The sequence below is a fragment of the Crinia signifera genome, chromosome 6, assembly GCF_055691185.1.
Source record: "Crinia signifera chromosome 6, ASM5569118v1, whole genome shotgun sequence".
Lineage (NCBI taxonomy): Eukaryota > Metazoa > Chordata > Amphibia > Anura > Myobatrachidae > Crinia > Crinia signifera.
In genome coordinates this window covers 235,490,450-235,503,508 of record NC_139222.1, presented here as the reverse complement: position 1 = coordinate 235,503,508, position 13,059 = coordinate 235,490,450, and the positions used below count along the sequence as shown (strand labels likewise).

At 45.5% G+C, this 13,059-nt stretch overlaps 1 protein-coding gene across 2 annotated transcripts in view; it reads left to right on the top strand.

Moving 5' to 3' along the window:
* The first annotated feature begins 2,433 nt into the window (after window positions 1–2,433).
* CCDC6 (coiled-coil domain containing 6) overlaps window positions 2,434–13,059 on the top strand; it is a 58,424-nt gene continuing 47,798 nt past the window's right edge. Inside the window, exon 1 of one of the 2 annotated variants that reach the window (XM_083149126.1) lies at window positions 2,434–2,805. In XM_083149126.1, the coding sequence (XP_083005252.1) occupies window positions 2,545–2,805 (261 nt within the window). In that variant the 5' untranslated portion in view covers window positions 2,434–2,544. The remainder of the gene's footprint in view (window positions 2,806–13,059) is intronic. The other variant, XM_083149127.1, reaches the window with a different exon arrangement.

Below are 13,059 nucleotides of genomic sequence, written 5' to 3'. Positions count from 1 at the left end.
TCTTACTAACTGCTGTGGGGCTTATGTGCATTTGGATGCAAGTCATTTTATAGCACGCCTCTCAGATTTAGCAGTACATGTCCATGCTTCTTGGTGCCACCTCCCTGACATGCTTTTTCAAAAGTAGGCAAGTCTGTTTTAGTTAAACAGACAAAAACGACAATACAAAGTTTTAAAATTTGTTCTTTACCAAGAGATGATTGTAGAAGTAAAGGTGCCCATACACAGACGATTTTTACCGATAATCGGCCACAAATTGGATAATATCGATTGGACGCGCTTCGGCGGATCTTTTGCTAAATCTTCTAATCTTACATGCTGCATGAAAGATCAGAAGATTTAGCAAAAGATCCATATGAACGCACACGGGATCTTAAGAGAAATCTTTGGTGAAGATGTGCGCTTGCCCGAAAATCTTTTGTCCAAAAGATTTAATGGCTATTTATGGGCACATCTTAAGAGCGCAGATCTTTCCAGTGTATGGGCACCTTAAGAATTTACACAAGATCAAATTGCATTTTGAATTTATTGCATAGACCCCATTTATTAGCATATATATATATATATATATATATATATATATATATATATATATATATATATATATATATATATATTGTGCGGAGTGAGAAGAAAATAAATATCACAGCAAATAGTTGCAAAGAAATGCCGTATTGCAGGCAGCAATGTTATTATCAATACTTGCTAAATTCCCCTAAATATATAGTTAATTCTGTCTAGAAAAAACTTGCAACAAGCATTGAAGAAAATATACACCCATGGGACCGAGCTTAGGTCGACATGCTCAGGGTCATGAGGTTGACACAAGCATTAGGCCGACAAAGGGTAGGTCGATAGTCAAAAGGTCGACACAAGTTTTTAAAGTTTCAAAACAGGCAGTATTTCATACCCTACCATCAGGGCCGGACTGGGACCAGAAATCGGCCCTGGCATTTTGAGCACACAGGCCCACCTGCAGTAGGCGGAACCCTTGAACGGCAAAAAGGAGGCGTGGCGTCACAAAAAGGAGGCATTACACATTATGGAACACACCGTAATGCCCATTACACATTATGGAACACACCGTAATGCCCATTACACATTGCCGCACACTGTATTGCCCATTACATATTATGACACACAAGTAATGCCCATGTTATGCCCCCAGTAATGTCCCTTACACATAATTCCCCCAAGTAGTGCACCTTAAACATTGCCCACATAACAGCCCCTCCAGTATTATTAATATTAACAGCCCCCTGTCCTCTAATTAAAATTTCTGTGCCCCTCCCCTCAGTAATAAATACAGCCAGCCCCCACTCCCTCCAGTAGTAAATATAGCACCCACCCCCCAGTAGTAAATATAGCAACCCCCCAGTAGAAAACACAGCCCCCAATCCCCTCAGTAATAAATACAGCCAGCCCCCACTCCCCCAATAGTAAATACAGCGCCCAGGCCCCACTCCCTCCAGTAGTAAATACAGCACCGAGCTCACTCCCCACAGTAGTAATTACGGCCCCCCACTCCCCAAGAGCACTCACCCGCCAATGTGGTGGGGAGGATGACGAAGGCAGCGTTGCTCACCACAGGCAGACAGAGACGGAGTTGGAGGAGCAGATTCGCCACGCTACCCACAAACCCGCCTGTAAGGACTTCCCTGCAGGCCACACCCCCGCCACTTCTATATGCGCGCATGCACAGTGAGTGCCCTCAGTCCGCTCAACCCACAAAATCGGCCCACAAGGCCATCGGCCCTTCTGGCATTTCCCAGAAGGGCCAGTCCGGTCCTGCCTGCCATCTACTAGGGAGTGGAGGGAGAATATAATGGTTTGCCGAGCGCATGTACACTGAGACGGTGTCCATGTCAACTTACGTCTAAATTAGGGACAAAAAAACTTGAAAAACTCATGTAGATCTTTTGTTAACCTTCCCATTGTTGACCTTCCGACCCTGTTGACCTTAGCCACGTCAACCTATTTTTATGTGTCGACCTTTATAGCGTCGACCCTTATAGCGTCGACCCTATGACCGACAGCCTTTGGGTGGAGCATGGCACACCACTTCAAATGGGGGCCATGCGAAAATTCTACTACCAACTACAGTATATTCTCCCTGTGGAAAGTATGCATCAAACACAGCCTGTGACAACCAGCTCCTGTCATCTTCCTATCAGAGCTTGGAACATGGCAGCTGGTTGGGTCGTACTTTACCTCACTCCATTTTATCGCTTGCCAAAGCTCTAGTACGTAGGGCATATATTATATTCTTATTAATATCTATACTGTTGATTTAGTTAATGATGAGAAAGTTAAGTATACACGTGCAAGGAGACTGAACAGCAGCCCAGAGCCGCCATGTCCCGCCTCACCCTGAAGGTGTCGCTGTGGGGAAGCGGCGCGGTCGGAGTGTGAGGGGCGGCCCGGCTGACTCGTGCTTGGCGGAGTGTGCGCAGTGCAGCGTGCGCTCCCACAGTGTGTCCGGCCGCCGTGACTCATCCGCCGCCGCCGCCGCGTCCCGCTCTACCCTCACAGCCAGCCGCGGCTATGGCGGACAGCGCCAGCGAGAGCGACACGGACGGAGCCGGCAGCAGCTCGGCCGCCATGCAGACCTCATCCTCGGCCACCTCTTCTTCCGGGAAGTCGGGCATCGTCATTTCGCCGTTCCGCCTGGAGGAGCTGACGAACCGCCTGGCCTCGCTGCAGCAGGAGAACAAGGTGCTGAAGATCGAGCTGGAGACCTACAAGCTGAAGTGCAAGGCGCTGCAGGAGGAGAACCGGGACCTGCGCAAAGCCAGCGTCACCATTGTAAGTAGTCCCTTCCACTGTGGTCTTCCCAGGTGTTGTGGGACTACAACTCCCAGCATCCTGCTGCAGATCGCTGTAAAGGCATTCGCACAGGGGATCTATTGGTGAACTACAGGTGCCAGTATGATATGCCTGAGCTATCTGTATGAGGGTGGGTGTTGGCTGTTATGGAACTACAAGTCCCAGCTCGCCATACCCAAGCTAGCTGTCAGGGTACAGATGTAAGAGGCCTGGGAAACTACAGGTCCCAGCTTGCCGTACCGAAGCTTGCTTTCAGATACTACAGATGTAAGTGGCTATCTATTGGGGGACCTACAAGTCCCAGCTTACCATACCCAATCTAGCTGTCAGGGTACAGATGTAAGAGGCCTGGGAAACTACAGGTCCCAGCTTGCCGTACCGAAGCTTGCTTTCAGATACTACAGATGTAAGTGGCTATCTATTGGGGGACCTACAAGTCCCAGCTTACCATACCCAATCTAGCTGTCAGGGTACAGATGTAAGTGGCCAGGGAAACTACAGGTCCCAGCTAGCCGTACCGAAGCTTGCTGTCAGGGTGCAGATGGCCAGCTAGTGGGGAACTACAGGTCACAGTATTATATGCCTAAACTATCTGTGTGAGGATGTGGGTGTTAGCTGTTGTGGAACTACAAGGCCCAGCTTGCCATACCCAAGCTTGCTGTCAGGGTACAGATGCAAGTGGGGAACTACAGGTCCTATTGTGCTATGCATGAGCTCGCTGGTGGGGCACAGGTGCATTTGAGCAGATGTTGTGGAACTACAGGTCCCAGTATGTCTCGTCTGAGCTATCTGTATGTTCATGGTTGCATGTGACCAGCTGTTCTTCAAGCTTCAGCATGACATATCTGCGCTTTATGTAAGCACACAAATGCACCTGCTAAGGTGTGGCATGCTGGGACAAGTAGTTCCACAACATCTGGCTAGCTGCATGTTGCCCATTTCTGCATCACAGCTACTTGTCATACTAGATCATGTCCATATTTACTGCAAATAGGATTATGGCCCCTCATACATTGGCAACTTGTTGTACCAATTTCCCAGCAGTCAGGCAATCAGAAATATTAAAACTGTTTAATAATCTTGTTTCTCTAATACAGACCAAAAAAGGCTTAGAATTGTCCAATCAGGGATTTTTAAAATGAAGAATTTTCCCGATTTCACCAATGATCTGTAAGTGTGTACACTAAACCTCGCTTGGTCGCTTGGTGGGCATGAACGCAGCCATGCCAGGTCTGTACCCAGCCTTACTGTCTACAGGTCCATACACACTGGGTGATTTTGCACAGTGTGTATGCTGATCGATGATGGGGAAAATTGCTGGCCTGCACAACGCTCAGTGCATACACACGGAGCCCTTTTCGTCCGTTTTGGGGGTTTCCCGGAGGGCGCTATGGAAAGCCGTCCACTCTGTCGCTGTGAGCGCCCTGGCCAGCGATCATGCTGGAGCGCGCATCAACGCTCACTGCTGCACCAGACGTACTGGGCAGCTTTCAAGCTGAAAGCAGATGAAATGAGTAAACTGTGCTGCTCTCAGCTCAAAGTCGCCCAGTGTGTATGAGCCTAAGGTGGGGGGCAGACATTGGTGACACAGGACATATGAACAGTATGCAAGGAGCAGTGTTGCTATAGGATGAGACTTGGAAGACCTCATTAAAGAAGTGTGTGGAAACGATTTTAGGTGTGGTTATTGTGTTCTAATAGAATCCACTTAAGGGGTTGATTCTTTTCACCACAATGCTCTGAAGAAATAGTTTTGCCCATTATGATTTTACCCATGAAATGGTAATCTTGTAACCAACAAAGGAACGATGGTCCTGATTTGGGCTTTAAAAGTATCTGACATAGCCTAGAGCAGTGGTTTTCATCCTCAAGTTCCCCCAACAGGGCATGTTTTCCAGGTCACCTGGCAGGGGCATAGGTGCACTCATTATTCACTGACACATTTGAAAAGATCCAGAGGTAGAGCTAATTATTTCACCTGTGATTCTGTGTGGAGACCTGAAAAATGTGAACTGTTGTGGGTCCTTTAGGACCGAGATTTGGAACCACTGGTCTAGATCAATGATATGCAACCTTTTTCTAACAGATGAAACTGGAGTAATAGATTTGACACCAGTTGGGGTCCAGTTCCACTGGTTGGGCACTTCTGCAACTGTTATTTGTATGATGCATTGCTTACTTGACCAGATCAGATTGCTGAATCTGTTATCCTATCTGCACCATGTGATGCATAATTACATGATCAGTTTGGCCAGCAATTAGATCTGGAAGAGCATAAGGTATATACTGTATGAACACTTATTTTATGGATGCTTCTTACTTTGGATGTGTGCCTCTCCTGCCCTTTAGGCAATACAAGCTTTGGACTGTGCGTTGATTGACATATGAGAATACACAGCTCTGTACTGGCAGGTAGAGCCACAGCATAGAAATTGGTTTTGAAGTATTGGCACCTATGGGTCTAGTTGTGGCGAACAGTCCATCCTGGCGCACCTGTTCCCATGGGACTTGGCATCCGAGCATCTTTTTGCTCAGAATGTTTGTATCATTCATATAACTAAAACAACTGGGAGCAACAAAATGCATTGATCAATGTGATATGTGCAGCATTTGAACCTGTATGTAAAGTGTCATTATGCAGTGGGATCAGTGGTGGGAAGCTATGCTGATCCTTGTAGTGTCATGATAGAGGATTTTGGCGTGCCTCCAGGTAAATTAGCTCTCCATTTAGAAATATATAACTGACCCAAATTGGGTGCTATTATCATATATGGTAGGTACCACCAGAACGGAGATGCCTAGTATATCTATGCAACTGAGATCTCTTCATTGCTATCGGCTAAACATTAGCTCATGTTTTGGCCCATTTATAGTGTATTTGGGGAATTGGTTTGCTTTTTGTTGTGTAGATAAACTTATGATGGACTTTAAATTGATTTGAACAGCTTTCATTCTGTTTGTGGGTGTGTTATGTATGTTTTCTCAGTGTATGTCATTTATTTAACACAATGATTTTCCTGCCTGTTCATAAAGCTAAGTTTTATTCATGTACTGTATGTCTATCTAAAGGCCCCCTTATCTGATTTTGCCTGATACCGACAAATCGAGTCGAGAAATCTGCCCGGTGATTGATACCTCATCTGACCCGATGTACGGCCCTGTGCGCATCGGGTCGGACCCTACAGATTGAACCTGCTGCATGTCCGGACCCATCAGCAGCACATCGCGGGTGCTTTTTAGCACCCGCGATGTATCTGGTCAGATTCCAAGGTGTGTGCCAGCAGTACTGCACTGCTGGTACACACCTTCCTGCGTGTCCTACCTCTGGGCGGTGGGTGCTGAGTGGCAGCGGCCGGTGAGAAGCAGTGGGGCGGGCGGCAGTCAGGGGCACAGACACGCTGGGCAGCGGCGGTTATTAGAATTTAATTAAAAAAAGACTACCTGGCCCCAGAAGGGAGGCCACTGATTGGCTCAAAAGCCGACCAATCATTTGACTTTTTTTTTATTCTAATACACAGCCTGTCCATCCTGCTGATTACCACCCGCCCTGCTGCTCCTTACCACCCACTGCAGATCAGCACCCTCCGCCTGGCCCACTGCTCCTCACCACCCACTGCAGCTCCCCAGTCACATATGATAAATCGCGTGCGATTTATCAAATGTAAAAAAATGGAACATCTAGTGCCAATGAGAGCTGCCGAGCGGCTCACAGGAGAATTAGGACAAGTTGGACTAATGTATAGGGCCTTCAAGCTCTGCCCTGCTGTATTTGATTCATAGTTCATTCTTTCAGAGCTTCTGTCGCTATCAACACATCACTGAACTTTGCTCCAATCAACAATAGACCTCGTAGTGATCATTAATTCTGTAGTAATGACTTGCCAAGCTATTGTTTATTATATCCTTCCCAAACGACCTTGTTCAGAGATTTCTAGATATTCCCTCATTGAGTTGGAGCTTTCGTTTCATTGTTTTATGGTGAAATCTGGAAAGGTACTGTATAATGCAGCTCTGTGACTCCTTTTCTCCCGTTGAGCCAACGCCTCTTAGAATTTTGAGCTTGGGTTGGTATGCTCACTCACCAGCCTGGGAATACAATAATGTTCTCTTTTCAAAAACACTTTATCTTGGAAAGTATGTAGAATGTGGGATATAAATCTAAGCCATGTGCATAATCTCCCACATTATTGTGTTCTCTTATGCTTTGTAGTGTACTAAACGAAAGGCAAGTTTATTGTACTGTATCCACATTTAAGGAAACGTGTTTGTTTTCTTCTTCCTGTTTTCAGCCAGCTAGGTCAATTTCATACCATAATGATTGCATGTTGGGGTTTCGCAAGCAATCGCAGGTGAACGACCGTGATTTAAAGTGTTCCATGCAAAAGTAGATTGTAAGCTTGCAGCAGGGCCCTCCTACCTCCAAGTCTGTATGTTGTTACCCAGTTTGTTTTATCACTGTCTACTATTGTAAAGCGCAACGGAATCTGCTGCGCTATATAAGAACCTATAAATAAATAAATAAATAATAAATAAAAGTGAAGTTGGCCAGTTATCACTGCGAGTGGTCAGGCATCAGATCCCAACGGCATACTGCTTTTTGGCCTGACTAACGAATTTTAAAAGCTTTTCAAATTAACCACACTTATGTGGCATAACTGGGTGCATAATGTAATGCTCTTCTCAAATATCAGGAGCTAATTGCCTCTAGTTATCAAATAAGTGGAAATACATGTGTGTGTATGCATGTGCAATTTGATACTCGATTTTGACTGTACAGTCAAAATCGAATCGGGATCGCATAGACATCGAACAGAGATAGAACATGTTTTTAAGCTTTCTATCCCGATTTGATACCGATGCGCGCTTCCCGTTCAGCTGAAATCGAAAAGCCAAATAGACCATCCAGCAATGGCTATATAGTGCAGATGGAATGTAAATAGTTTGAATTGTATGTAAATAGCACATGAGTTAGCAAAGGTTGCATAGCAATTGAATCTTATGGTCTGTACACACGGTCGATTAGGTTTGCTATCCGATGCGATCAGATTGCATCGGGATCGAATCGCACGGCAAGCCACCCGACTTGCATGCGATTTTGACTATATATTACAGATCTGCACTATATAGTCATTGCTGCCCTATCAATCTGGGTCTCGATTTGTGCTGCCTGGGAGCGCGCATCAGGATTGCAAGGTAAAAAACCTGTGCGATCTGCATGCGATCCTTATGCGATTATGACTATATAGTCAAAATTGGGTACTTATGTATTAGCCGGGCGCCCGGCTATGCTACGCTGACAATGTAGCATTGGCTACGTTGTCAGCGTAGCCTTTGCCGGGCGCCTGGCTAATACTTACGCGTTGAGCGGCAGGGCGGGTGGCCGGAGGGGGAGATGCTGGGCGCCCTGCTATTACTTACAGCGGGCGGCGTTGCGGTGAAGGCTGAAGGGCGGGCGGCGGTGCTTTGATGGCGGCGGAGGGGTGAGATCCCGGCAGCACTAGTAATTCAGTGTACTGCCGCTGGGGGAGCATCACATGGTTTCCCTGCTCCCCCAGCGGCAGTACGCTAATTGTGTACATTGCTGGGATTGTCATGGCGGACGTGAGTGCCGGAGGAGGGGTGCACTGGCGGCGATGACACACCATTAGAAATTATTTTGTTCTCTGTGCTAAGTAAAAATAGGAAAAGACTGATATAGCAAAATATTTTTTAATAAAAAAATAAATAATAAACACTTAATTTTTTTTAAGCTATGGAATGTAATACTCAGTATAAATTCGGGAAGCTTCCATTAAAAAACATGTGTGTATTATATAATGTATATATTTTTACTTTCTGTTTCTTCTGTGAAAAAGAGCTCACGTATATTACGGTAATATCCAATATTATCAATGCCTGGGATAATACCCAATATGAAAAGTCACTTGGTAAATGTTTAGTAGATCTCCTTATAATAGGGAGAAATTGCCACTGATGTAATAGCAGCCCAGCAAGATGTATCAGCCGGTAAACACACTATGGGCCTTATTCTAGTCCACTCTTTCTGACAAAATCCTTCTTAGATGAACAAAACCATGTGCACTGCAGGGGGGAAGATGTAACATGTGCAGAGAGAATTAGATTTGGATGAGTTATTTTGTTTCTGTGCAGGGTAAATACTGGCTGCTTTATTTTTTCACTGCAATATAGATCTCACCTTGAAGTAAAACCCCACCCAAATCTAATTCTCTCGGCACAAGTAACATCTGCCCCACCTGCAGTGCACATGGTTTTGTCCATCTAAGAAGGAACTTTTCAGAAAGAGTGAACCAAAATAACCCCCTATGTGCAACAGAGCCCAAAGCCAGACAATCAAATGCGGGGTGATTGTTACCTCTCCTGGTGTTGGAGGCGGATGCAGTGTGGGTGTAGATGTCCTCTGGGGAAGGTACTCCTAGTCCCTGGTAACGATCCCACTCAGCAGCGGGGATGCAGGGCAGGTGTCCATGTCCATCTAGTAGGACACACTAATACCACTTTTACATCGGCAAGCCTGGGTCACATCCGGGATTTTCAGCTCTGCTCCAAGAGTCTGAGGATTATACTGGGACCCCTTTGTCACTTTTACTAACATCCATGAAATTGGATTGCTATCAAGCAGGCAACCACGGCCCATCACTTCCATGGCATTTCCGTTCACAGCCACCGCCCACCTACTGTAGAGCCCATTGCCGCACACCTGTAGGTGTGTCCCGAAATTTTTTGACAGTATATTACATTCTATATCTTGTAAAAAAAAATTTTTAAGTAATATATTATTTATCTGAACCACCTCTTATTATGAATTGCATGCAAATTATTCTATGACGGTAGATAGATTTTTGTCTGTTTTGTTTTTTAATTTAAAAAATGTTGATATGTATTGTCCTAGATTTACTCAGCGAAGAGAACAAAATAATTTCTATGCATAATGTAATGGTTTCGAAATCGGCATGGCTAGTGTCACCCTATCATTTATTTGTAAAGGACATCAGAGAATAGACTATCAGTGTAATTTAAGTAAAACTGCTGTATCCACCTGAAAAGTGAGACATTTGTTTTCTGTATTGTGGATGTTATCAGATCCATTCTCCTCTACAGCACATTACTAAGAGTAATTCGCCGACCCACGTGTTTTCCAATCGTGCCGCTTTTTACTGACCGTTGAAAATCAGTACTTGAATTAAATAGGTTGAGTGTAAATATGACCGAAAAATCGTTTTCCGACTGTCAGAAAAATCGGCACGGATTGAGTACCCCCCTTTTAGTAACAAATTTACTGTAGTAAAAGGTCATTACAACCGAGTTAATCATTAGTTTAGTTAGATGATGGGACATAAAATAATGTAAAATTGTTATGGAGGCTCAGACTAGCCTGACGCTAAAGTGCAGTGTAAGAACAGCTGACCCATATGTGCATACAGTAATGTCACTGCAAGCAAGAACACCAGTTGTACTGCACTGTAAACGTACGACTAGAGGGTTTCTGCTAGAACCCACCCATGCAAGCAGAACTGCATCTAAACTAGTGTTTGCAATGCTAGTTGTGGACTTACCACGTATACTAATGGCATTATGCTTGACTTTTAATTGAGAAAATGTTTCCGTGACTTAACACTTGGCATCAGTAGCAGAAGACTGCATCTCCCGATGTAAGTGATGGTATTTTCCAGAAAAATGCAAAGTGCACCAGCTCTGAATCTAGGGCGACATTAGTACTTCCCCTGAACCACTGCCAACATTCCTGTACATGTGCTAATCCCCTGTACGGGATGCAGTTATGATGCCGGCGGTCAAAGTCCTGGTTCTAAAATCCTGACTGGTGGCCACAACATTGGTGCCGGAATCCTGACATCAGTGGAGATGACGACGCTTGACAGGTGGTGTTGTGGCTTGGGGGAGGGGGGGGGTCTGGTTTAGTCACTAAGGGAAACTTAAGGTTAGGGTGTGGGGTAGGCCACTTAAAAGGGACTGTTTGGGTTTGGCACCAACGGGGGTTTAGAGTGGTGTGTATGTGTGTGTGTGTGGGGGGGGGGGGGGCATGAGGCTGCAAGTTGGGGGCGAGGGTAGGTATACTTACCCAGCCCCTATCGGCATCTATTCTGTGGCTGGTTGTCTGACCTCCGGCATCTGTCTGCTGGTCATTCATACTGAAACTGTCTGTACTGTACGGAGAGCTCTCAGCCAGTCGGAGGCCGACCAGTCATTTCACAAGTTATTTTAAAATTCTAATACCCGCTAGCACTCGGATTACTATCAAGCAGGCAGCCAAGGCCCATAACTTCCAGGGCATTTCCGTTCACAGCCACCGCCCACCTACTGTGGAGCCTGTTGCCCGCTGCTCCTCACTGCCTGCTGCAGCACCCTGGTTTTACATGTGATAAATCGCATGCGATTTTAACCACAATCAACCCCTTCTCCCTATTGTACGATGCTCCAGGCAGCGGGTGGTCAGACATGATCTTATGTGCAGCCTGTCTGATCCTGTCCGATGTGGATTGGATCATATGTCGCACAAATGCGACAAAGTGACGAAATCGGTCCAAAATGTTATAGTTATGGGCACCTTTACATGAACAGGTGCTGCGAGGCATTAGCAGGACACATTTGCAGCGGCATCACTAGGGGGGAGTAGTAGGTGCACGATGCACCCGAGTGTCACCCGCTGAGCAGTGACAACAAAGTTCTGGCTCCTGCTCACTGACAGGAGCCGGGTGCTGTAACATTATATGCAGCACCTGGCTCCTGTCACAGTGTAGAAGCTAGCACTGCAGACAAAAGTCTCCGGGCGAAGCCCACATCTCTCTGACCCCTGGAGTGACCGAAACAGGATTGGATGCTTAGCCATAGCAGTAGTAGTACGTTTATTTATAAGGCGCCGCAAAGTGTCCGCAGCGCCGTACATAGCAAACAAAAAAAACACATTACAAGGTAACGTACAGGGTGTGTTGAAAAATACAGTATAAATAGGGGAATAGCCGGTAGAACTAAAATCAGCATCGGTTCAGAAGTAGGTGTGGAAATTGTCGAGGAGACTAAAGATGAAGTAGAGGAAGGGAAGAACAGAACAGGAGCACAGGTGAGGTAATGAGGTAGGGTGAGTACGTGAGGAAGGAGGACCCTACTTATAAGAGTTAACATACTAAAAATAGGTGGGTGGACGAACGAAATACAATAGGATAAGTAGGAACGGAGGGGAACGGAGGCAGGATAGGAGGATCAAAAGAGGTTAGGAGGAGGGATAGGCTAGTCGAAAAAAGTGGGTTTTGAGGGAGCGCTTGAAGGAGGTAAGGGAATCAGCCTGATGGGTGGCGGGAGGTTGTTCCAGTGCAGGGGGGTAGCGCAAGAGAAGTCTTGGACACGGGAGTGGGAGGAGGTGATTAGGTGAGAGGTCAGTCGGCGGTCAGCGATGGAGGGAGTGTGGATAGAGATCAGTGAAGAGAGGTAGGGAGTCGTGTGATGGAGGAGAGAGCCTTGTAGGTGGTGGTGAGGAGTTTAAAGAGAACTCGGAAAGGAATGGCCCTGTTTTAATGGCCAGCACACTATATAGGAGGTAAGTGATGCTACTGCACATTTGTAATAAAGGCACAGTGTTTCAAACATAATATGTTGCATGGTTTTGTTTTATATTTAAACAATGCAGAAATTCCTAAACTAAAACCTATAAAATCCTAATATATTGACTGAAAATACCTAATTTTAGATTTTTTAGATCCTAAAAACCATGGGCTTAATCATGAGTGGTGTTTTAGCTCCTTCAGTTTTGGCATGAAAATTGTCAGCTGGATTTTCTCCTGGATCAACATTTAACTTTGCTTAGTCCGATATGTAATTAGTCTGTTTCCCTGAAGGTGAAGCGGCCTTTCATATAATCTCGAGATGACCGCATATTATCTTTATGGCTCTTGGGATAGAAACTTTCCCTGAGCGGCTTTGATTGTAGTGGATATATATATATCTTGCAGTATTTTTTTTTTTATACTTCCAAGTAAACAATTTAGTTCACCGTGTACAATTCAATTGTTTCTTCCTTTGTCCGGCACTAGATAAGGCCCAAGGGATCGATATATATTTTTTTGCTCTGTTCAGGAAGCTGCAGGAAAATGCATTTCAGCTGAGAGAAGTAACCTGTTTAAACGGCAAAACGTCACTGAGTCACTCCCAGCACTTTGGTTTAGCCGTTTTATGCTACTACACCAGGCCTATCTGTTCATA